The sequence below is a fragment of the Melanotaenia boesemani genome, chromosome 16 (genome assembly GCF_017639745.1).
Source record: "Melanotaenia boesemani isolate fMelBoe1 chromosome 16, fMelBoe1.pri, whole genome shotgun sequence".
Taxonomy (NCBI): Eukaryota; Metazoa; Chordata; class Actinopteri; order Atheriniformes; family Melanotaeniidae; genus Melanotaenia; species Melanotaenia boesemani.
Window position 1 is genome coordinate 12,905,844 of NC_055697.1, and position 27,094 is coordinate 12,932,937.

The 27,094-nt window shown below is 37.3% G+C and overlaps 1 protein-coding gene across 3 annotated transcripts in view; it reads right to left on the reverse strand.

Moving 5' to 3' along the window:
- Nucleotides 1-26,719, reverse strand: part of micu1 (mitochondrial calcium uptake 1) — a 29,142-nt gene extending 2,423 nt beyond the window's left edge. Inside the window, exons 1-12 of one of the 3 annotated variants that reach the window (XM_042009936.1) lie at nucleotides 26,590-26,719; nucleotides 21,133-21,297; nucleotides 19,856-20,051; nucleotides 17,218-17,380; nucleotides 15,229-15,272; nucleotides 12,671-12,682; nucleotides 6,202-6,207; nucleotides 5,336-5,450; nucleotides 4,036-4,118; nucleotides 3,577-3,777; nucleotides 1,991-2,128; nucleotides 1,117-1,225 (exon numbers count right to left, since the gene is read on the reverse strand). In XM_042009936.1, the coding sequence (XP_041865870.1) occupies nucleotides 1,117-1,225; nucleotides 1,991-2,128; nucleotides 3,577-3,777; nucleotides 4,036-4,118; nucleotides 5,336-5,450; nucleotides 6,202-6,207; nucleotides 12,671-12,682; nucleotides 15,229-15,272; nucleotides 17,218-17,380; nucleotides 19,856-20,051; nucleotides 21,133-21,297; nucleotides 26,590-26,591 (1,234 nt within the window). In that variant the 5' untranslated portion in view covers nucleotides 26,592-26,719. The remainder of the gene's footprint in view (nucleotides 1-1,116; nucleotides 1,226-1,990; nucleotides 2,129-3,576; nucleotides 3,778-4,035; nucleotides 4,119-5,335; nucleotides 5,451-6,201; nucleotides 6,208-12,670; nucleotides 12,683-15,228; nucleotides 15,273-17,217; nucleotides 17,381-19,855; nucleotides 20,052-21,132; nucleotides 21,298-26,589) is intronic. The other 2 variants (XM_042009937.1, XM_042009938.1) reach the window with 2 other exon arrangements.
- Nucleotides 26,720-27,094: the final 375 nt, after the last annotated feature.

Below are 27,094 nucleotides of genomic sequence, written 5' to 3' on the forward strand. Positions count from 1 at the left end.
TTTGGGCCTCCACATGTTTTAAAGCGTCATTCAGAGAAGTTTAGATTTGAAGCAGATTTCAAGATCACACTTAGATCAGACTAGTAATATCCACCCTCATTTTTTCAAACCATGTTGCATTTGCTGTCAAGTAGAACTGAGAAGTTAAAACACTTCACCAATAAATCTGCCATTCTTTTCTGACAGGTTTTTAGCTGAAAATTCCTTTTTATCCTTTAGCAGCCCCACCATGAATGGGAAACAAGACAGCGTAGTCACACATTAGATGTGTTTTGGAGGAACTATGATGTGAGATTTGACTGGAGTATAAACCTGCTGGCTGGCTGTTAGATTTTGTGGTACACTGATTTAACTGGTCCAGTTCAACCATGACTTGTGACAACATTGTACCTAAAAGAGGTCACTACAGCTATCTGTGGCTGTACTGGAGACATGGAAAATGCAAGTAATTGAAAATAAAATGAGTCGTCAAGATTTCCTTCTTCAGTTTGATGGACAGGATTCTGAGCTGGATTCGCTGTGTGTCCCAGCTCTGTTATGGGAGTCAAAACAGGGATAGAATTTTCTCGTTAAGTATGAAATCACCGGGTCAGTTGCATATAAAAACACAGATGCCTATGTAGCAAGCCTTAAACTTTGTTTTTGTATCATCCCATACTGTGGGGCACCTCCAAATCAACCAGATATACGAAAAGGATAAAAAGAGTTTGTCTTAAATTTTGTAGGGAGGGGGCAGTCATTGCATAATGGGTCAGTACAGTTGCCACCATCCACTCACTGGCCATGTGATGATGCTGACATGTGTCAGAGGGCATCAGTAGTCTGTACTGCAAGTAGGAAGTCATCAGTCATGTATCCATAAGCTGGTCTTAAATTTAAATCTGCACACTACTGCAAGCCTAAGGGGAGAGGAGACTGGACGGATGGACAAACAGATGACAAACAGCTGACTTAGGATTGGGAGCAAAGCCAAGCAAAGATAGATGTTGAAAGCAGATCTGGTTAGCAGGGCTTTACCAGCTCTGAGAGGCAGAGGATGATAGTGACAAAAGTTTAGTCTAAAAGGAAATAATTAGGAGAAAATGAGAATGTCTAAAGGAAAAAGTGTGAGTTTACCTTTATCTATCGACGCTCCAGCCATGTGGTAGAAACTCAGAGCTGTGTCCACGTCATTCACATTCTTTAGGAAAGTAAAGAAGTTCTCCACCTCCTCAAATGTGATTCCCTGAACAAAAAGGGAAAATATGGATGGAAAAACCAAGTGTGAAAATCTGTGACAACCCAGAAAAAGAGATTCCACTTAATTCAACTGGGCCATTATAGAACTGTAGTCCTGTGAAGAATCTCCTAATTATCATCTCAAGAGCAGCTTAGTGGCATTTTTGAGAACCCAGCAGTTTGACACAAATGACAAGAGAAAGGAGGAAGAAACTTTTTACACACATGGAAGAACAGCGTCACAAACGAAGAGAGGAACAGACTGTGTTTAACACATCTGCACAAATACACATGACAACAGACTCACTATCCTACAGCTGCTGCACTGCTGATGAGCTTGTTTGCAAAGAAAAGTGAGCTATGCTGTTTTTTGCAACCATTCTTGACTAAACCAAAAGAAGCTGATGGAGGAGTAAAGGAGGAGGTGGACAAAGTCTGAGCAATAAAGACAAAAAAAGAGAGGCTTAAATAAGGATGTAGGGCTAACTTCTGTTCTTCTACAAAGCAGTGACTGCTGGGTGCTAGTGAGCTCTGGTCAGGTGGAAGATGTTGGGCACTGAATGTGCTATCTGCTCTCAATGATGTATGACCTCTTATCCTGGCTATTGCAAACACAATTTGCCAGCACAGTCTCCTTTTCCCTTCAGGCACACAGTCCACCATATAGGCCAGTTATAGTTGAAACATTCATCAAACATCATATATAACCAAAGAGACTCCATAATTTGTTGAAAGCTTCCATTCAAGCGTGAACGAAAACAGATTTATCTACCTGTGCATCCTTAAACATTTTCTTCAAGCCCTTCTGCATCTGCTTGAGTTTACGAGATTGGACGCCACTGTAGGCCAGCAGCATACCCCCAAACTGTCTCTCTGTGATTCTGCCATCCATAGGATCGTTCCTCTCAAACTGTGGGGGGAGAGAAAGACAGGGATTAAGTGCTATGCAGTGGGACAAACAAATTAATATGAGAAGGACTGCACGGGGAGATGGAAAACAGTAAATACTGGTGTCAGGCTTCTAGCTGAATTTTGCATGGAGCTGCCATTGGTGACATTAAATCTGCATGTGCATTTTTTACAATGCTTTGCTGGAGGGTGACTTAACAACAGTGGGCTTTGGCTGCGTCAGGTCAATACAGCAGATGTATGTCTTAGGATGTTTCACAGTCAAAGTGCTCCCTCCCTCTTTGAATGTGTCAACCTCTAGAGAGGGCATTTCATGTGATGGGATGATTCAGGAAACCATCAAGTAACTTTAGTAAAGTTGAAGTCCTGTTTAGGATGGGAGATCAGCATCTTGCCTTAGATACAACAACCTGTCAAAAATCTAATATGTTATAAAAGTAACAGACATAAGAAAAACAAGTAAGGGAATGGTAAAATATAGCCCTAGGTGAGCTACAGCCTCAGTAGTTAGATAAACCTGTGAAGTTATTTTATTCCAGGCACTGTGGAGCCATTAAGATATGACAAACAAATTCTAACATATGCTACGAAGACCCTTATTATTATTGTGGTAATAAATTTAAGAATGATCTTATTCTCTAATGAAATGTTCCAGATCTCAGTTGTTTCTGTAGAGTAGCTCTTAAAATGAGATTGTTTATACAATTAATTTTCAAACGTTTGACCAGCACTGACTCACCATTTACAGAAAAAATTCTAATTGCATGCTCTCGTTTTCCTTAGATCAGTTCTTAAGACTAACTTCACCCTGGGAACGTGGTATGTTCCTGCATATGCTTTGCTGAACTGCTGCATCGCAGCAACAACCTTTCTGCTGCAGCACGGCTGCAGCAAAGCAACTGCCTCAATAATTTTTTATACCACAGGGAAGCCTCTGGTAATGGCGATGGATATTCAGAGTGTTTTGTGATTTATGTTTGACATGACTCAAAAAGTGAAGACAATAGAAAGTGGCCCTCTTGTAACACCAGAAAAGTCACATTCAACAGATATCAACTGTAAACATTAATTACCATCAATTATTACTATAACGAGTACGCTGTTATTTTTTATATGTCTATGATATATCACAAAGCAATCGAGTAAAATGTTACTGTCTAATTCGCAGAGAACTGCTTCTGTTACAATAATTTCTAAATAAATGTGTTGTGGATCCAATGAGGCTTTTTGCCTCTGCTAACAAACAAGTTTTGGGTTTACTTCTTAGTTGCTGTGGTAGTAAATCACAGGCCTTTAAGTCAGTAAGAACCATTTAACAGAAAAGTGATATTTTAGCTGCTCCCATCTGCCAGTTGCACATTTTACACAACCATAGCAGATACAGTGAAGTTAAGGCAATGATTTAAGAATATGGCAAGGCTGTAACATCCACATTTTTTTTTTCATTACCTCTAGTTTGAGCACGTCATGCTGAAGTTTCCTTTGAAACTCCAGAAAGCTGCCAATAGTAAGTTTTCCCTTCAAGTCCACTCCAAAGAAGTAGGTGGTGAGTGCAGAGCTGCAGCCGGCTGTCTTCAAGGTGTTGCCTGTGGTGGACCGGTCACGGTGGCGCATACCCATGCTGGTCTGGGATCGAATGATGCTTTGGACCTACAGATAAAGGAGTTGTCATGTCAGCCAGGATGAAAATGTAGACATAGGGTTGTTGTTCACATAATGGCAATGCTCATCTGTTCACTTTGAGAAAAGCAGTAGTACCTTATTAATTACTTGTTACTGTAATACTATCAGAAGCTTTTCTTTTTTATGTTAAGAGTACAAACTAAATATGTGGGTTTCCTCAATTAAATCACCTTACACATGTTCATTCTTTGTGTGTGTTTGGTACATTTTAATGGGTTTGCTGACCTGTTCAAACTCTTCCAGGTCCACCTCTCCATCGCCATTCAGATCAAACATCTTGAATGCAATCTCAAAGTTCCTTTGGGGAGCTGGATACCACAGCAAATGAATCCACACAGAGACACATTCTTAAATCAATACATAACAATATGGAAAGAACAGTAACAGTGGATCGACCCGGAACACAGCTGAAGAGTTCAATACTGACTCAGTCATTACACATTTGCTGCACACAATCTTCAGCGTTGACACCACAGAGGATGAGCTTAAGGCCCCACTAAGGGAAAATTAGTATCCCTCAGGCTGCGCAACAATAACTGCATTGGCATTCTCACACTTGCCAACAGCGAAGCTCCAGACTTTCTATATGAAATAATCTGCTATGCAACATCCCCACAAGTCTGTCTTTCATCCAATTTATGTGTCTGCACATCACTTTCTGAACTTTGGCAACAACCCCTGCCAAACTCCTGCAACAAATTATTTTAATTAAATCTTAAGGTTTTTGTTAAGTTTTAATTTTTACATACTTAAACTGACTTAAACTAAATTATTTTGTAAAAGGCAAAAAATAATGAGCATAACTGATTATTCTGCTGTTGATCATTACATCTAAAAGCTGCCTGAAACTGCCAGCAAAAGACGCTGTTTGGTTTAAACCACGGAAGTCTAGTTACAGAAACCTAATACTCAGAGATTGTGATTTGACCTGCTCCAGACCTTTGTTGGTAGAAACTCATAACAGCTAACTGCCAGCACCACGCGAGCATTACTGTTTGGGACATACTCAAATATTCAACACCTTTTAAATGAAACAATGGAGGAATTTTTTCTTAATTAAAAAGCATGCAATTTAACATGCTCAAGGTGATTTGTCAAAACGTGCAATTGGAAGGCAAAGAACACCTCTATTGTCTTACATTTATAGCAGCGTTAAAAAGATTTGAACAATCCTCGTCCGTCTAGCTAAAAGAGGCTCTCCATATGAACAGAGCATGAAGAATGGTCTCAAACTATGAAAGAGGAAGGAGTCAAGCTAGATTTTCATTTCCATTAACACTGACACATTCGGAGCAGAAGCATTAATGTGCAATTTACACCTTTTGCCCATAGATTCAGCTAATGATTCAGATACACCCCTGGAGAAGCCGGCTTGTTGGAAACACATTAACTTTGGTAGAGCCACTCATCATAGTGAACAAGCCACATGCTTCATAAGCTAGCTACGAACACAACATCAAAAAAGGCCACTCCTTTTTGTGTTGACAAAGAAAGTCTGCACAGCTAAAGAAAAAAAAAAACTTACTTGAGAGCACAGTGGTGAGGAAGATGTAGTCAGAAAAGGAGATAAGGCCACATTCTCCCAGTGAGTAAAATATGCTGTCCTCATCTGCAAACTTCTCCCTCTCCTGGGCAATTTTCTGCTCATCCAGGCCAGGACACAGAAAGGAAATTTTTGTATTAAAATATTTCTCATTATTCAGCACAAGCCTTAGAGTTTCTACAGCTATGATGTTGTTTGTGTGTAAGTACATGTGTGTGAGTCTCAGAATTTAGTTAAATCAGAAAGTGGCCACAGCCAATTGTAGAAACACACACATTGTTCTTACACACACAATTTAAAAATAGTCCCAGTGAATATGGTTAATTATATTAATTAATTATATATAGACAGGTTATCACGGTCATGCAACTGCTGCATACACATGAAGCCGTACAGGCAGGTGAGGATGGCAGTGAAGAACAATTAGTCTGTGATTAGTTTGTGTAAAACATTTTATCCACCAGAGGCTGTACTCACAGTGTGAAACTGACATAAAAAGAGGGGAAACATCATGAAAGACTGTAGCACAAACACACACACTATTGATTAACCATATCTGAAACACAACCTGATGTATTGATCATAAAAGAAAACCATATGAGATTTAGCTTCCTATACATACACATACAAACACATGGTTGACTTTATCTTTTACTGTTAGCATGTGTATATTCACAGCATTGCATGAAAGTGTAACTTAATCACATGCGTACTACACACTCAGGGAAAGATTTGAAAGACAGCGTCGCAGTAGAAGGACACTCCACCAAACAGAAAGACAAAGCATGCCTAGATAAGGAGGGTAGGAGGGGTGGGAGCTAGGCCACTCTGAGCCCACGTGGAGTTACCTCCGTCTGTAAAGAGGTCCATTTCAGAGTAGGAGGAGAGGGGAGAAACAACTATTAGACAACATCGCGGGCTCTGCTTTCTTCAGCAGGGCCTTAAATGACAAGGACACTCATGTGCATTCATTTTGAGTCAAAAAACACACACATTCAGAAAAGATCCTGAGGAAGCCACTCCAAATTAAGAATTCAATTATGTCTTGAATTTTTACAGTTTGCAATTTCAATTAGTGTACATGTATAATGCCCAGATAAATTTTAAATAGAGGGCAGCACATCTTCCTTCCATTCACTTTGAAACTGGAAGTGCGTCCAAACTTTTGACCAGTACTATATATGTGTAGCTTCTTTTGCACTCCATTAAGTTTTATTTCCAAAGCTGTATTCTATGGATGAAAGAAAGTTCAACATTTTCACATATACTCAAATGGGAAAAACATAAATGAATACAAAAATTGGGTGGCACTCCTTTCATGGCATAACAGTTCTTTTAGATTATTTCCCAAAGAACCGACTCCCTCCTCATAACACATTGAATGTAAGATGATTACTAAAAACAACTAATAAGTCATAAAATATATTAGTATCCTTAATTTATTTCCATCCTGAATCTTACAAGTCAGGGATGCAAAGATGGAGAGTAGTGATTTCTACTGTGACATTTATTATTGATGGTGTCTGCATTAATGGTATAAGAAGAGAAGGGAGTGGGGGGCAGCAGGGAGTTCAGAGAAAAAAAAATAGTTTATTTTTGAGCTCTGGTTTTGGAAGAGAGGATGGACAACAAAGTGAGAAAGCAAAGGGAAAAATCTGAACTCTTGGTGCGTTTAGAGTTAGAGGTTTCCAGATTTTTGCATATATATATAAAGATAAAAAGAAAAAAGAGGAAGAGTAGTGAGAGGTTGGTTCTGGCCCCTGGGTTTTGGAATAATGATGAATGTAGTAAGTCCTCTTGGGCTTAAGTGAGACAAAGTACTAATGCCAGCCCATGAAACCAAAAAGGCACACAAACATGTGCATGTGTGTACTTCAGTAAGCATGCACTATGCCCTCCACACACATAGCTACACTCACCAAGAGACATGAACACACTGGCTTCATTATAATGATCAGAGCTGAGGCACAGAACACATTAGGCATAATAGCTCACTTGTTCCACTGGCCTGAATAAAGGACAAAAACTAACAGAGAATAGCCTGTATCACCTTGAAGGAAAACAAGTGCAAATATAATGGAAAGAGCCAAATGGCACATTCGTCTGATAATAAAAAGGAATATTAATGAGAGCATAGGATAATGAACCAATAAAACCATGATTATTTTCTTAGTTTGTAAAAAAAAAAAAAAAACAAAAAAAAAAAAACATGTTTCTCCTTTCTGTAAGATCCCACTTTATTCACAGACAATACGCTGATAATATTTTTTGTTTTTTCTGTCATTCACAGAGAGCTATCATGCCGCAAATATCTCAACTAAATGTGTGATGAGTCAGACATACTGTAGGTGTAATGATGTGTACTATATCAAGCTTTGGGAACTCTTACTTTTAGCATCTGAAGTGGCCTACTTATGCAACAATAACTAAATAAAGATTTTAGAAAACCATTGTCAGTTGTGCAAATCCTTCTGTATAGAACTTGGTGGGTTTCCTTATAAGACCTGACCATTTTACAATACTCTTTTAACACTTATTTTAAAAAGACATGCATATTTGGAGTAGCTGCATGATCCACTTTTTTATTTTGTTCATAAATGTAGTTAATCTCCAGATATTTTACTTTAGACTTTGCTTATATAAGTCAGAACTCACAGTTCCATCAGTGCTGGTGAGCCTTTTTGGCCCACATGCAGCAAAAGAATCTATTTTAGACTCATTCGTCAACAAACTATGTTTCCAAAAGCATTCTGGTATGCACACATGACCATTAGTAAACTGCAGATGGTAGCAAGTTCTTTTTCTGGAGTAGTTTCATTTTCCTTGCAACCATGCCATTCATACCACTATTATTATCTTCTATTTTGTTTGTGCAATATTTCACTTCAACAAATGTGTATTCTGAAAATTAACCTGGCAAATCTCCTTTCATTAAATAAAACAGAATGCCCAGTCACACTTAATTCCCATCTGAATGATTTAAAACACCTAAATCTAATAAAAACTTCAAATAATCTGATCAAATATTTTTGCTTGGCAAAAGGAATATATCACTTGATCAAAAAATGACTAAATAAATATAAAATTTATAAAACAATAAATTTAATTACTCATTTATTATTAAAAATAAAGTAATAAATATTATTAATAAATAAATAATAAAAGTATAAAATAAAATTCTGTTTAACTTTTAAGACTGAGTAATGAAAATTTAATTAAGTTTTACGTGATATCTATGAAAAAATATAGAAAATGAGGGATTCCCAACCTCTTAAGCGCCACTGTAATTTTCTTGATGACTATATCTCACTAGCATCCTCTTTTTTATTTGATTAATCTCCCCCTGAGGAGATAACACCTTTTTAACCTACTGCTGCAATTACTGAAATGAGCCTGAATACATTTTAGTCAGTATGTAATGCACATTGTAATTTTTTCCCCAAAACAAACTGAAAACATAAATTACTGCAGTACTTAAGTAAACTAGCATCTCCTTCCTCTTGTGTGTCTTTTAATGAGTATCAGCTGTGAATACATACATCTGTATGTGAGCCTGATGTCTTTATAATTCTCCACCTTGGGGATAGTGATGTGCTTATATGCCTCTTCACGTGTCAGCCGTGTTATGGCCAAGTCCACCGGCTTTATCCAGATTACAAGCTGCTCAAGCCCACTATTCTGTGAGCTGATGCAGAAACACAGTGCTGACAGAGCTGCTGGCTGAACTGTGAAATGTACGACTTTCCTTTGCACACAGAGATGGGCTTAAAGTTTTGGTCAGGGCTAATCTCTACACCGCACAAGGCTAATTAGATCCCACATCCAAATTTTAACTCAGAACGGAAGCAAATGAATTACAAGTCAAATTAAGCACAGCCAAGCATGTACATGAAGGGCCACATTTCTTCCTGTTCACTCCACATGGATGATTTGAGACTTGTGAAGCACACAAATGTTGTTAAATGCTTCAGCTGCTTCAAATGTTCTTTAGATTTTTTTTGTTTTATATATCTATAGCTTCCATCATCATTCCTGACTGAACAAATGGTCTTTGCTTAAATTTAATTTCCTGTTACTTCCAGTCAAATGTATGTAATATGAACCAAATAACAAATAACTGACAAGTTCAGTTACATTGCAGCAGTAATATATTTTAAAAGGCTCATTTTTCTGACATCCAGCACTATTATGTCATGATAAACAAAAGGCAGCAGCTGCTGAAGACACATTATTTTGCTAGACATCTAAAACAAAATATCCACTACCCATCCACCACTAGCCCACTAGATACAATCCCCCACCATCTCTGTGCATCCAGAGAGCTTGCTTGTGAGATGATGGCGGCTTAAACTTAGTCGTCTCTGTATAGGCTGTAGTGCTGTGTTGAAGATAAGATCTGTGACCCCAGCTAACACTGCAGCTGCCAGTTTTCCCGCAACTACACTTCCTTCTTTGTCCTTGTTAGGACAAAGAAGGAGGTGAGTGATGGTCTGAATGGATAAAGCTATATACTCTATGCTCTTACTCTATCACTTTATTATCAATCACAATATATTAGTATGACTTCTCCTCTGGGTGCCACAGAAAAGAGATAAATTTCTGAGTATATGCTGAGAACTGCTGAAAAACTCATTCTAAAGAGAGGGAGTTTGCTCCTACTTGATTTGTCCATGAATCTGTGTTGTCTGAGAGAATGCTTGAGTGATGCCTGCCCTTGATGAGTCTCTTATGTTTGCACATGTCAAAAGACTTTGGTCAACTGGAAAGTATGCACATAATAGGAAATAATTAAAGGGGCATGTATGCAGCAGTGTAGAATGAGTGAAAGATATGGGGCATGTTGGCATACATGAAATGAATCGACCAGTGTCCTCTGTGGCACTTTGTGAAATGTGACAGCTTAGGGGGGGGTTATCACTTTGGCAGGTAGAATAAAAAATTAATTTAATGGGAAATAGAATTCATAATGAAGTGCTTGCCAGTAGAGTAAACCTGGGGTCCAAAATACCACAGTGTGAAGGTGGGCAGCCACGTGTGTGGGTGTTTAGAACATTAATTATTAGCTTTCCACCTCGAGTCCCACGGGTAACCACAAAGCAGGTGTGCTGTTAATAGCTTGCAATTATGCAGGCAGCACATTACAAAAAAATGGCTTCTAATCTGGAACACTCAATAAATAAATCTTGTTCATTGAAAAATAGCATCTGCCTCATACCAGGAACAGATGAGCCAAATTAGGTAGCGGGGCTTACAGTAAAACCAACCTCTGAGAGATAAGAAGGGCAAAGAGAGATTAAGTGATCAGAGCATATGTATATCCATATTTCTTAAAAGCATCAAAACAGACAAAGGTCAAAGAAAGTAAGTGAGAATTGGAGACTGTGTGAAAATATTTAGAAAAACAGCAGTGACAGTTCCAACAGCTGCCCAAGGGAGCTTCCTGTGAAATCAGAAAGGGTGAACATGGCATCCGTTGGTGTGAAAAGAGACTTGTTTCCATCAGTGCAGCCTCCTCCACACTCTCTCTGAGTGACAGGTGAGCAGTCTCCATCTTAGCAGATTGCTCACACACACACACACACACACACAAAAAAAAAAAAAAAAAAAGCTTGTGTGGCAAAGAAAGAGGGCCACAGCTTGTAGAACAGTTAGGATTTATGTCAGTTGTACAGACAAGTCCTGCTTTCCATAACTCTAAACCATGCTTTACAAAGATCATGCAGCATCAACATCTTTACAGTCTAGAAGATGGATTTGTGAAAGTTATCAAGCACACCAATACAGCCTTGACATTTGCTAAGAGATCTATTTCCCAAGTCCAAACCCACCCTGTGATGCCACCATGCGCAGAGAGGGGGCGCCCCCACCAACTACTTTCTCTTTGAGGCACAAGCAATAGAGCAGTTGCATGCTGGGAAAACAACTAGAGCATCAAAGCATGTGGAAAGCTATAGCTGATATTTCTTTGAAGAAATGAAAGCATGAGGAGAAAAGGTGTCCTTGTAAAGCAAGACAAAGAGAGTGCAGGGGAAGAGCACTGCTGTAATTTAGGATTGGCCAATTTTAACTGGTTTGTATTTCAGCTTTCAAAACCTGATATCAGTGAATAATCTAAATTTAAACATAAAACATAGTTGTATTTTAACTTTGGGGGACTAACTACAATAGCGTAAATGATGTAGCAGTGCTGCAGCAATTAATAATCCCTTAAAGTCTTCACTTTCAATAATTCAGCAGGGAAAGTATAGCACACAGCTGCTGTCAACAAGCTATACAAAGGACACTTGGAAGATATCCAACAAATGTCAGCTAACAATACAGAGTTCAAGTCTCTCACATAAATACACACTGGGGTGTATGCTTACTTCACTTTATGACACTCCCCATTCCTTTTAGGGTGAGCAGGTTTTAACCTGCCCTTTGCAGCGCTTGGCTTATCTTTTCATTATTCTGATTGACAGATGCATTCAGACCTGCTTACAGGTTTAATCATTGAGTAGATGAAGCTCATAGATCGGTGTGTTACTGGAAACTAGGACACCATTAATGAACTTTTATGTAATATGAGCAATTCAAATAACAGAAAGCGCAGAAGTGGGGAGGTCCATGACAACAACAGAAGAGGTTTTTCCTCAAAGAAATGTGTTCTTTCCATACAAAGACATCTCAGTAACTGTATGAATGACAGATAAATATGCACTAATTTCACCACCTTTTTTATTCAATTTTAGTTAAAAAAGTTAATTAAGCAGGGGTATATTCAAATTTGCAAGACAACTACTTTTAGATCACGTTCAGTTTAATGAACTGTTGCAGCTTGGTAAATTGTTGACAAGCTAATAAAAAAACCCAATAATTTACATAACCTTGCAAAAAAATGCTTTTTATTATCTATGAATACATTAATGGTACTCTTTTTCCTACTTCCATCCTCTGACTGCACTTACATAGCAGTCCATGATTTCTTTTCAGAAAATCTATACATTTAAATGTACAGCTGGCTGCTGTATTTCCAAAGTAGTCATAAACTTATCTGATGCCACAATTAAAAGTGGCTTCATACTTGCTTAAGCTGAGATGTGATTAAAAATAAATAAATAAAATGAAGAAAAGGAAAAAAAAACATATTCAGCCATTCCCCTGAACTAACTAAAGCGAACAACTATGCCCTTTATAACTATGGAGGTGTGTTCTAAAAAAATAGGTGTCAGGATAAGCAGAGTAAAGAGAAAGAGGAGTAAGAGAGAAAAAGTGGTGGCTACAAAAGTGCAGTTTTTCATTCAGGTGCACACATGCTGCTCGGCACACACCCCATACCTGCCAGAAGTCCTGCAGAAAGGGAGGGAGGGCAGAACGGCAAGGAGACGAGGAAGGAGGGAGACAGAGGAGGATTAGAAGAGACATGGACAAGAAGGAGGGACGGGGAGTTTATGGGTGGAGAAACGGGAGCAGTAGAAAGAATGATTTGGGGAGGAGACAAAGAAAAAGTTGGGAATGTTGAGAGACGGGGAGTGGAGGAAGATGGTTTGTCATGGGGGGAGAGGAGAGAGAAAATGGAGGGATTACTTGATTTGGGAATGAGCTGATGGCAGATAAGAGCACGGGAAAGTAATCAACAGTTAACAATGGCAAGATGAGGTCACATTAACATTTATTACAGCTAAAAGCATGCACACTTGATGACGGTGGGAGGAGAAATCACAGAGATGTAGTAAATTATCAGCAGAGAACAAATGCAGTGTAATAATTTTTGATTACATTGAACAATCCCATTAACAGAGCTCTAAACCTACAAAATTCAGGAGAACAAAAACAAGTTGAGTCAATACTGACAACTATACAAGGCATGTGATGATGGTCTTACATACAGACTGATCCTGAAAACTAGTGTTGGCAGGTAAGGGCTAGTGAGTAATTTCCAATGACTACACTTGTATATTGGAATCCATTTAACTGCGTTCAAATGTACATGAAAATCAAAACTGAGACACGGGTCTTTTTAAACAACTCTCGTGTTATACTCACAATACTGCACTCTTCTATCATTAACATTTAGCTTCCATTACCACCCCATTCACAGCTCAAACACTCCTTTTTACACTTTCAACACACTCCAACTACTTTAACATTTACACCGCTGAGGCTGTGCAGCTAAATGTGGTGACCATTTCATTTGAAGCTAACTCCTTGCAGTATTCAGCTTTGTGTGATCTAGATTTAATGGCTATTTGGCAGGAAACAGTTATGATTTATTCTGTTTCCAACTAGCTAAATAAGCCCATTAAACCAACGTAGAAGGGGGCATGTGTGTCTGGGCAAAGAGAGTTTGGGCAGCACTCGTGCCCCTCTGGCCATGACAGGAGAATCTCCAGAGACATCCAAAAATAAATGCAATGCAGAGAGGAAAAAAGCCATGTTTCCAGAGATTTACTAGGCAAATAAAGAAACATGTGGCCAACAGATAAGAATTACATTTACATAAGCAGACAAGGGCCATAAAGGAGGAGTGCACAATTTTGATTTTGGGCTGACGTAGAATCTTACATTTATTTTTCATTAGCATGTAGGCCAAGCTATTTAATTAATAGACTTTAAGTATAAGTGATTAAAAGTTCTGGAGAATTGGCCACTAGATATTAGACAAAAAACTGAAATGCAAATGAAGAAAACGGAGTGAGAAACTTGACAAAGTTTAGTACTCTTAAGCTGACTCTTAAGCTTCTTGCACATGGTGTGGTTTATCAATATGGAGATGAGGTCCAAACTCATACCAACCTTAGGACTGATTTGTTTTTAATAATAATAAAAGAAAGTGAAATTATCACACTTGTGATTTGCTAATATGAAATAAATAAGAATGGTTAGTGACTGGGTATAAAAAATGCTCACTGGAACCTAAAATCAATATCAAGGAAAACATTAATGGTAATAATGATGATGGTGCTTTATATTTATGGTTTCTTTTTTATGGTAAACAGAGAAATGTAATAATTTAGAGCACAGTCACTAACTGCTTCTATCTAGCAGTAGTTTCTCTCAAGTTTAGTTCTGCGTAAAAGAGACAGGCTTTTCTAGGTTTAAATAACTGAATGCTTTACGACTATGGAGATACAGAAATAAGTCTGCTTTCATTTTAAAACATATTTAACATTCAATGCCCTTGAAACCTATCTTTGAACATAAAACTTAAAAAGCAAAGAAATGTACAATTGTGCAGACTAGAAGGACTCAGCATACAGCTAAATTCATTACAGATATGTTTTCAACTTACTGTTTTCATCTTTTACTGTTAATCTTTCTTAGAAAGTATCAATTAGTTTAAGCTTTTTAATGACTTGTTGAGCTTTTTGGAACTACTATTTAGCAAAGAAGAAGAACCCAATGTAAAATGCTTAAGAGTAATGTGTAATCCACAGTAAGTAATTCATTTTCACTGAGAAGATATGTTCTATAAATCATCTTTAAGTGCCACAAGGTGCACAAACATCCCCGTCATACTGCACTAAAAGTTTAAGAAGTAGCTTTTAAAATGTCAGAACATAAAACTGAAGTTCTCTGCATGGTAGAGGAGAACTGTGTTTTTTTTCTGTTTTGAATAAACTGATACTTAAAGTAATTTTTTTGGTCATGTTGGTGAATAAGCCCCTCTGGTTTACTGGCAGGTGGTGCAGTGGGATAAGAAATAAACTCTAATAACATCTTGTCCAAATACAACCTTTGGGGGGGACCATTTTTCCCCCCACATCATTTTGAAATGAATTAAAAACCTGACAAGACTTTACTATAAAAGTAAATAGACAATTTCCTACTGCAGACTTTTGTGTTACCTAATATGTTCCTCTGGCTTTTACACAAACAAGACACCCATTTCTTACCTTCCCATCATAGCGCTTCACAATGAACTGATCCAGGCCTAGATCTGAAGAGGAGAAAATCAACAGAAACATGAATATTAAACTGAAATGTTGTAAAAGTCAATGTGAGTAACACTAGTCACATGCACGGGGCACTGAGATTTATAGTGATCATGAAGTTGAGCAAATTATATTCACTGTGTGTCCTTACTGAACCTCTGATAATCATGCTTGAGATTAATAACAGTCATTAACAGGCCATTTCCATTTTGCCAGTCCTTCAACATTAACAGTCATCAGCAGTCAACTTTGACTGTCATAATCATCAGTTATGACACAGCTCTGAAGCTTTGATTCATTTTATAGGTCACGGTAAGCAGCATATACCAAGATCAACAATGTGAACTATTTGGATTTATTCAAATGGTCATTCAAAATGACTTTTTAAAGTTGACTGGGTTTATTTAAATAAAAAAAACATTAAACATCCTTACATACCTGGTAACAACTTCTCTGAACCACACACAATTAAAAAAGATAAGCTTTCACTGTGGCCTGCTCTGCAGGTTTATCACACTTTGTGAACAAATGTCAGAAATTTCTTTGCAAGTGTTACCAGCTGATTTTGTTGCTGAATACAATTAATCTTTTATTTGAGATTTTGTTTCAACCAAGTAGAGCTACATAAGGGTGATTAAAATAAAACTGTAAAAAGAAAAAAAAATTATAGGCCAATTTTTTTAAATAAACTAACAGTTTTACTCAGCAGCTATTATTTTCATGGCAACATCCTAGTCAAACTGTATGCACCCTAACCACGCAGCCACTGAATCACCCCAGGAAGTGTTGTTTGAGCGTCAGCTGATGTGAAATCCTAACTGTGGGGATTTCTATTATACTGTGATCTTCAAAGGTTCCAATCTTTAAAATGGGGTGCAGGTTTTCTATCTATTTCATCTCTGTGCCTCTAGAGGTAATTCAACACCTATGAGCCAGAAAGTCTGCTGAGCATTAAAAATGGTAAAAGCAGATTAATGCATCGGTTTGTTATCGGCAGCTGAGAGCCCACTGTCCTTTCTTTAACAGTTCGACTGGTTACACTCACTTGGGTTAAGATGAGAGAAATGATTGTCTAGTAGAAAAAGAACTATAACCTCTAGTTTGGGGGCAAAAAATAAAAGAGAAAGTGGGGAAGAAAAGTAGAGGGTCACAGGAGTAAAGGACTAGTAGGGGCTGAGCTACAAGCCTTCAACATGATTAACAGATGGAAGTGCTAGGGTGAGCAGGAAAGCCAGCATCAACGTGACAGGCCAGGATAAGTCATTATTAAGTGTTAACTGCAGTCTCTGCTCTTTTACTTTCAATGAATGATACAGAAGTAACAAACCTCCCACACTGAGAATTCAACAGCAAGTCTATAATAGAGACTAATGCATTTCCATCCAATAAGCTGTCACAGAAATCTAACTCCATTTTGCTGTTGAATAATAATTGCAAGAGCAGTGCTGGAAGACATTTATGCCAAGTTAAGCTCCCAGCCTTTGCACACCTCCCATGGCTGAAGATCAAATATCTCTTGCTGCCTCTATGTGTGACGCTTGAAATCTGCTCAGGGTCAACTCAGCATGATTGGGCAGCCTGTCCCCCTCCCCTTCCCTCATACATCCATACTTAGTGATATTAATACACCACGAAACATCATAAAGTCTAGAATTGCCAAGTGTGTGTTTTGGAATCCTGTAGCTGGACGGTTGGCAGAGGGAGCAAGTATTAGAACTGGTAATTTCATAGATAATAAACAATCTGCATACATGTAGAGTACAGTCACATACTGTACAACATGTTCAGGCTATATTTGGGTATAAATTTTAGATCAAGTACAGGATTATATTTACCATACATTCAAATCTAGCATCTATATACTTCAGTGATAAATAATGAGTAAAATCATAAAAAATAAATCTTAAAAGATGAAGCAGAAGTGATGCAAGAGGGAGGAAAGAAACTTACTCTCAGGTTGCTTCTCATTGGGTGTGATGGAGCGTATGAAGTCCTGGGGTGTCATGTAGACCTCAGCATCCCCATGCTCGCTGATGACTTTCAGTGTGGCAAAGTAACGGAAAATCTTGTCTGGAGTTGAATAAGCCCTTATTCTGTTCTCATACTCCATCACCTGCCAAGTGGACAGGAAGCAGATTAATGACACCAGCATCACACATTAGGCCTGAGCATAAGTCTAAAAAAAAAAAGGCATCAAGATCAAGGAACCAGCAAGATTTCGACCATTCATGTAGCAACTCATTTCACCCTCTCCAAAGCAAAGCTCAGTGTAAACAGAGTGAAGCGATGATTAGAGTAAGAGGAAAGTAAGTTGTCAGCTTTGATGAAGAGGTATGTTAACCTTCTGACTGATATACCACATAATCAAAACAGGAAGTCAGGTGTTTTCAGGGTGACTCTGATTGGAGGAAGACTGCAGGGTTATCACAGCTGTACACTATATACAGCATAAATAAAACTGCATGGCATCAGTAGCATGTCAAGCTGTTTTAGGAAGGAGAAAACTAATTTATTCAGCTCTGTTACACACATTAACTATCTCAATATTTGTTTGGACAAGACCATCCGCTTTTCAGCAGAATATTTCCAGCAGATGCTGCATAGCTAGGAAACTGACAGAGCATTATATGTTTAAGAGCTTATTCATGCAGGGTGTTATTTCAGTGACACAGAGGGATCATATATACTACAGCAACTCCCTAAGAAAAAAGTAAAATGCCTTGTAAACTTCAATGTTTTAAGGCTGTCATAAAGTTGAGTATGATAATCAAGAGAGCTACAGAATCCAATCCAATGACAATTTCTTTTCAGGAATGTCGCCATGATTACATGCAAACCAAAACAGTCTATGGGGAAATCGTAGGGAATGTGCCCTCAGCAGAGGCAAGCATCTTCAAAAACATGTAAAATGTTCTCAACAGTTCTGATACTGTTAAGAGTTGAGCAGTAGATGTGCTGGTCTTCAAAGGAAAAAAAAGTTAACATTAATTTATTATTTAATGCAAGATTTTCTTTTTTGGTTTCCATTTCTGGAAGCTTTAAACAACAATAACCCAAAGGAAAAGTTTCGGCATTTTATATTATCAGAACTTTGTATCAGAGATTAAATCTTTCCATCTACCTATTCTGGTAGATGGAAGAAAAGGCCCTGATTTATTGGCTATCAGAATGTGCTGGTATTTAAATAAATCTTCCCTCTATAGATGAGGTTCTCCATGTTCCACTGGCTGCAAAACAAGCCCACTGCATGAATGGCTGACCTCATGCTTTACAGCTAGAGGTGCTCTTCTTATGAGATTTTGACTCTTTTAAAATAGACCTATGAGAAAAACACTTTTCTATTTTCATGTGGCCATCCACTGTTTTATGGACATCAAGTATTTCAATGTTAGAAGGCTAAGAAGCTGCTTAGGGACAATTACAACTTATAGTTTTTGCAAGAAGTAAAGAGTATGTATAAGGTTTTGAACCTTAAAACACTTGGTCTTTTTTAATTATGACAGAACAAACCATAACAAACCAATTTAGGTGTAAACTGGTAAAATTTGTCTATGGATTCAAATATCTTGGAGTACCAAACATAAGCACAGCACTCGTACTTTTTTCCTTCATCTGAAATGAACCTGAAATACTCTGACTTCTTGCTTTTCAGAATTCACTTGATCTACTACTAAACTAACTATTCACAATAGGAAATTTTGCTTCAACTGACGCTGACAGTATCAATAATAACATAAAAGACAATTATCTTGACAAAATAAAATTTGACAGAACAGCGAGCAATCCACCTTTAATAAAGTGCTACTGTGAGTTTTGAGTTATTTAAGCTCTTTCAAAAACATTCACAACTGGGGGGCAAAATCAATATTTTTTTTTCTTTGTTTTCTTCTTCCTCTGATTTTCAGAGAATGTTAGGCCACATCTGTGATTGAAGTGATCAGTTTAAAAGTAAAAAGATCAATGCACAAAATGTTAATGCAAAATCAATGTTCCCTGCTGTCATATAAATTTGCATGTTTTAACTTTTTTAATATGTATTAATTATCTTTTTAAAAAAGGTGGGAAAAAAGACTAAGTTAAAAGTTAGTATTTTCCACTACAAACACTATAGAGTTCAACAGACAGTACATCCCTTCAGGGACACAGAGCATAAATTTGCTCTCTTGACATGGTGCCTTTAACAGACTACGCCTGCTGCTGAGGCAAGAGTAAGTGCGCAATTTTATCATCAACAATGTCCCACATTTCATTTTGAAAAATGGAATATTTTTATTCAAATCCTCTCCGCAGTGATCATGTAATGACACTGAGCTCAACTTTTTATTTGATTTTATATCTAGTACTGTTGTTTTCTCTTCTGTTTGTCCTTTGTCATCTTCAGCCTAATTTTCAGCAATAAAATCCTCAGAGAGGTACATTTCCATTGTTTATGACAACATAAATAAATGCTGATTACCTCTGTGTGTCCTTCTAAATATTCAGTCAAAATAAACTAGCGTTTGCATATTGGACATTGATTGTGGTGGGCTTTCAAAACCTCGTTCTTGTGACTGACTGAATAGCTGTAGGTTTATTGTTTATTGATTACCTTGCGGTCACGGAATCCTAAGCGTGGCTTCTTTTTTCTTCCCTCTCCACCTTCATCTTTTGAATCTTCATCTCCACAGCTGGACTCCAACGATTTCTCTGAGTCTGTCTCTGGGTCTGTATCTTTCACAAAATCAGCTTCCCCTCGACTTGCTTGCTCAGAGTGTTGAACAGAGGGTCCTGCATCAGCGTATGCTCTGGTTTAAAGAGGAAAAAACATATATATAAGAAACAAATCAATACCTTAGGTAAAGTTTTAGATTGTTAACTCTAACAGAAGATTGTCAAGTATTGCAATCTGTCTCCGTGCTTTGCGCTGTCAATGAGAATTAAAGAGGTATGTTACAACGCTTGGGCAGCATTTGATTTAAATCAGGTGTGTTAGAGAAGGGAGACATCTAAAACCTGAAGGACTGAAGACTGGAGCTAGACACCCTGGCTGTAGATTAATACAAAAACTGAGCTAAAACAAACAAAAGATGAGAGAGATCATGTTGTACCCTATGTTTAGCTCTAATGAACAATGCTGAGAGGTTTATCCTGACAAATTTCCCCTTGACTATATTACTGACTCAATTGTAATAATAATAATAATAATAATAATAATAAATAGCAGGGTTTGTCTGAGTAAGGCTGAATAATTCAGTGTAATGCGACACAAGGAAAATGAAGCCTAAGGTTAAGGCCTGGAACAGTCTCATCCCATCAATCTAAAATGCCTTTAGGCACCATCCATCACTCTGCATCCTGCAGCCCAGTTATTCTATCCCCAAAGGGTTCTGCCTTTGGCACTTTCTCTAACACTGTGCTTTAGCTAAACACCAGCCCTCTTACCAACAGAGAGCCTGAAAAACGCTGGGAAATGATGTATCAAAGTTGGCATGTGTTAAAAAGCCAAATTTTATTTGAGTGCAGCTCATATTTGTTATTCTAATGGGGGAAACACCTGTTCAAGAACACTCACAAGAATATTTTTAATAGGATGAGAAATCTACACAAACATGAGTTTAAAGACAAAAGAAATTTTCATTTCTTTTGTCAAATATTAACTATTATTAACTATTTACTAGTTAACTGCTAAATAGACACAGATACTATCACAGCTGATATTGAGCAACAAGCAGGCTACAAGCTGGGCAGGTCATTAGTCTGTAACAGGGCTATTTACAAACCAGCCTGCTTGAAATTTGCCTGTTGAGAGACAAATATAGTATTTTTAAGCTCAGTGTACAAAGGCCATTATTACCCTCTCAGCAGTGTAAAGAAGCACAAGGGTACCTTGTCCAAAGAAGTCCAGCGCTAGCAGACACACCAGTTACCCCAGCCAAGGCTGCCAGCATCAGCCTCCTCCTGCTGGTCCCTCGCACTGCACCACTGTGGTAACGGCGGGACGCCTGCACCAACCCCACCGAAACTGCGGACAACACCCGCAAGCGGAACATCCTATAGGAAGAAGAGCATAGGTATGATAAAACAGTTGAAATTCATCATTTGTACACAGTGTGAACCCGAAACGTAACAAAACCAAATTTTGGATATGTGAGCAACAACAAAGGCTACTCACCTCAGTAAATCAGGCAACTGGTATACTTCACTATCACTAGCTTAAGGTTCAAAACAATACAGGTATGTCAAGTCCATCCAAGCTACATGAAGCTGTTTGCACGTGCTCAGCTGAGATGTGTTCTGCTGAGGACAACTCACTGTATATGAAACTATTTTAGCTCCTCTGCCAGCCTTAAATCTCTGTAGAAGATTCTAATTTGAAATAATAAAATTTGCTTTATTTAAAAGTGTGTTTTGCTGCATTTTTGGCCAATTGAATACTTATTGAATTAATAATTCCATTTTTTTCACTTCAGATTTAATATGGCTTAATTTTTTGTTCATTATTTAATTTGCAAACTTGATGCTGCAAATGATGTTTTTCTAAATAAAATAAGTAAAGGAGCTTCCTGCAGTAACATTTTTGAACATATAGGTTTTCACAAATTATACATTTTAGCATAATGTGAAGTCTAGTTCTCTTTCAGAAATATTTACTTCAAGTTTACAATCACAACACAAAATTCATTAAAATAATTCATGATTAAATATGATTATATGGAAAAAATGGTGGCTTCAGCTTTACATGCCACAAAATGAACTACTTTAATCAATATATCTCATCTACTGAACTGTTATAGCTTATGCTACAAATAAAAAGTCAATGCAAACCACAAACACATAAAGTGCATAATGTGAACATAATGAATCCAGCATGCGAACAACTACTGCTTACTAATTTCCCAGCCAATCTGAGATAGATAAAAATTTAAAAGCAGGAGGTAACACTAAGAACACTTCTGATTTCTGTCTTCAAACTTAACAGGTAAAACTACACTAATAAATCAGTGCATAAGTCCTGGAATCCAGCAAAGCTAAAACCAATTTCCAACGGTGCAGCTAAGCTCCAGAACTTCTTTTTCAACGATAATGCCACTTAATTCCTAAGTGTCACGGAAATATGATTAACAATTAAGCAGATGGCTACTGGTGTGTATCTGTAGTTCCCATGTGTGCACCTTTCAAACTATAGGACGGAAGGGTTCAAATCACCAAGGCCTCAATTTCTTCCAACACTTGATGACCTATTAACAATTCAGGCACCAACTGTCAAAAGGACTCAGCAGGAAGAAAAAAGAAGACAAGGCACATGCTAATTGGAGTGTCCAGCAGCCCATGACAACGGGGACTTGAAAGAACAATTAGCATGCACATTCTTTTTGTAGCTTGATGCAAAATGATTGTTAACAAATATTTTACATAATCCTGCAAGAAGAAAACTTATGCAACTATCTAAATGAAAATTGCAAGTATAAGATACAGCTAGTATAGTTATGTTCTAAACAACAGGCTTGAGCAGAATCTATTTTCTCTGAAATACAGTACCTACCAAACATTTTACTTGATTATGTAGTAAATACATAAATATTTCTTAACGTCTCTTTGACATATACATGACAGCACCTGGGTCCAACTGGACTCAAAGCAGTCTGACTATCACTAAATTATGACGTCCCATCTTGTTTGAATTCATGCTTGTGTTGTTCTTACTCTCAAATGTAAGTCGCTTTGGATAAAAGCGTCTGCTAAATGACTGTAGAATAGAATAGAATAGAATAAAATAGAATAGAATACATATCACATTTTAGAAGTATAAGGTACAGTGTGATATAAATAATTTGGAAATGACATGCTGAAATTAAATCACTGTGACCTATGTTATAAGGTCTTCCAATGTGACATTTCATTCTACAAATTAAAATAAAGAATTATGGCTGTTTTTTAGATATTTCTCCCCCTCAATAACAACTTAAGATAATTTGTTTTCTATATGTGATGTAACATCTAATTGATGGTTAAAAGTTTTATTTTTAATGGTAAATAGTTTCTTCATCTCTTCCCAAACAAAAATGCATACACACATATACCAGATGAGCTAAAATAAGACACAATATGCAGAGGGACAAACATAAAACACAGAACCGTTTTTCTTATTTTCTTAAAATCTTACCTACCAGCTGCTGAAGCTAAATAAAGCTAAAGTATTTAACGTTTGTCACGAGCTTTGAAACAAAGTCTAAGGGGATGAAATTAATTATCGAAAAGTTATCTAAGGTGTGCAAAAATGTCCTTTTGGGAGTGTTGGACTGTAAAGAGAAAGTAAGAAACACTCTTGGTGCAGCACCAGTCTCTTCATTTAATGGGGCAGTAACACTGAAAAAAAATCTAACATGGTTATTCTTAAATGTAATAACATTCATATATTAAATCCTCAGCTCTATCTTTAATAATATGCATTTTTATGGACATGAGTGAAACCTTTCTCCCATTAGTCTCAAGTGGTCATGCAAGCCTGTAGGTCTTCTATTTGATATCAAAGCAAAACAGATATTCTGACAGATGTATGCTTAACTACAAACAATCAAGTCAACCCCTGTGACCTTGTGAATCTGAACTGAATCAATTTCATAAATCAGTGGCAATGCTCATCCAAACTTATTTTCTTAGTTCTGTTTCAGCATTGTGGAGTGCTCTATAAATACCTGTTGGTTTAAGAACGGTTTTAAAAAGTACTGTTTATCATTCGGTCAGATAACTAAGTAGCACAGTTATATAAGCTCACTCAATGCCTCCTCCAACAACACCAACTGTATGTTTCATAGTTTTAACAAAAATGATCCGATCCACACCTAAATTTTTTTATTCTATTCATCAACTTTGTTTAAAATCTGGGCAGATTTTGTGTAAACTTTCTTTAAAACAGAGAGAGAAACAAACAATGATTCAACAATGATTCAACACCTCTGCAAACTGAGTAAGTACCACATAATGCGACACATGCAATGCATCTGAGAACTGTAATAAGTGAGACTTTTCATGTTACTTTGTGAGCTTGCTAGACAAGTAAGCTCCTGAATGGTATGATGCAACTTAATCATTGTATTTCCTCTCAACACTCACTCAACACCACAGTCCATGAGATATAACTGTTTCACCAAGAAAAGTTTGGTATGACTAAAAGTCAGATAAATTCAATCTAATCTCAGAAACCCAAACACAGTAATGAACAACACAAGTTGTCTGTGGTTTTCATTACAGTAGTCCCTTGCAGGGCATCTTCCATGAAGGCACAGTAAACTGACATAAACAGCAAGAGGAATTTAGAGCATTTGAATCACAAATCAAGGATAAGTCCAGGTAGTCACAACAAACTGTCTGGTAGATAGTTATACACAGAGCATCACACACATCCACTTATGATTTTATTCACATGACACCAAACCACTTTTTGCACTCAGATATGCAGTATAATATTCCCTCAATGAGGAGGCACATTTGTCATAATAAGTGCAGGCAACTACACCAACCTGTCAACTATAGTGCAGAAGCCTTTTTTGATTGCCTTAAATTCTACATTTTGCACAAGATAATGGATTGTGCAAGAATGTGGCTACAACAAATAATGAATGAGAAAGGCTGAAAAACTACTTTATCATATCACAGCAATGAAAACAGACAAAGAGGCCTAGATGTAATTGTGTCAGATCGTGACAATCCACAGAGATGATAGCAAATGGGATGTAATATTACACAGCACAATGAAATTAAATATTGATGGGTAATAAGCAAAACACATATGAATAGGGATTTTAGGGTCAGATGGATAGAATTTTGTGTGGTATGACTGGAAAAGGCCTCCAAAAGGCAAAAAATATATATATATGGCTAGCTGACAGCTATTAGAAACCAAATAAAAATATTAACAATTGCATGAATGGCGAATTTAATTACTACCCGCTCATGGTTTGCCAATGTTTATTTTTTTAAGATTAATGTCCAACACTGGTCTGTGAGCTATGTCTTTAAAAGACAACAAAATCCAATAATCATCAAGTTAACAGTTGTCAATGACAGTGAGGACAATTTTAGAGGAAAGATAGTTTTTCGCTCCTCCAAAGTGGGTATGGCAAATTTAAAATTAAAATTTTTAATTAAAAAAGAACCTCGTTTTATTCTACTGATCTTATTGTTTAAAGGTAGACTGTGATAAATGGATGGTTCATTCAGTAACATTCCAAGTAAGTTTTGAAAGCAATTTTTTCCAAATGATTTTTATAAAACACCATCTGGTATGTTGGAACACACAACATTAGAAAGTGTTATAATCTAAATAAATTGAGATGATGAGCTGTTATGAATTTCACAACTCACAAAGTGATTGATGAATTAAACCTGACAGTTAAAAATAGTTAGGAATGTGCCATTACCACATGGCATGCATTATTACCACAAAGTTTTCCCACCATCAAATACAATGGGCAGATTCTGGAAAATAATAATACAAAGCCTGTCCATAGTGACAGTGTAATGACTCACAAGAAAGCTATTTGTTATGGTCCAACAGGGATAATTATCTTATAAACACAAATGTTTAAAATGTTGTTACTAAGAGGTAATGAGAGACGAGTTCTGCCAGATGCAAAATTACAACATCGACGACATAAACTAATGATGGCCAAAGACTCCCTAGTAAGTTTTCTGTGAAAAAAAAAAAAAAAAATACTTAATCGTTAAGTTATTACTTACTATCTGTGCATCTAACGCAGAAAGCACCTCAATTAGGCAAAAAGGAGGGATACTGTCCTTATCCATGTGAGGTGTAGCTGATGTCCAAGTTGCCACATGTCGGGGTCATAAGCATTGACAAGTGCAAGCTAACGCTGACGAAGGTTAAGAAAGATCATTTAATAATAATAATAATAATAATAATAATAATAATATGATTCTTAGTGTAACGTTAATGTTAGATATGATAAACTGCAATAGAAAAGTGAACCCTTGAACTTTTCCCAATGATACACAGTGACCCCAGTGTTTTGTTTTTAGCAGAACGTTGCCAGGAGCCAGCAGTAATACAAGGTTAGCGGTTACCTCTTTAATAACCAGTAATATTCTACCTTTCCCACGTCAGTTCACAAGTTGTATACCTTGTTGTTAGTGTTAATTCTTAGCTATCAAGCCCAGCAGCTGCTCCGCAGGACAGCTACGGCTCGCTAGCTAGCTAGCTAGTCAGTCAACGTTAGGATACATGACAGCTGATAGGTCTCGGTGCTGTTATTTCACGGACTACTTTGACATTACTCAGTTAGAAAGCTATTTTATAGTTATTGAAGCTACGTGTTTACTTACATTAACGACGAATAAAACACCAGTCAGCCCAGAAATGATTAGGTGTTTGGTTTTCCAGAATACGTTCACGCCTCTTCTCTGTACAGAGATGGAGCGCTAACAGTAGTTCCGTGTTCGCTGTGCAGTGAGCGGGGTGGGACATCTCCGCAGCCCCGCCCCGCGCAGAACTCACGGCCTCCCTCCCCATCGTTTCTGAGGTACCGTGATAAACAGTCAAAAACTGGCATGTCATTTTACACACAAAACAGGAAATTGTAGCAAAGTAATGAACGAGATGGTTAGCAAATAATGTGACATCTCAGTTTAGACATGGATTGAATGTTGTGTGTGTGCAGCCTTGAATACCATTTCTACAATTCAGTTTCAAAGCAAAAAAAAAAGGATATATATATTTTCAGTGGCAGAACTGATATGAGACAGTTCCTGCTGCCAGTCTTGAAAAACAGAAGTGAACAGTACTGAACAACGTGACAGGTCTGAAAGGCTGGCCTTTTTGAAGCACACC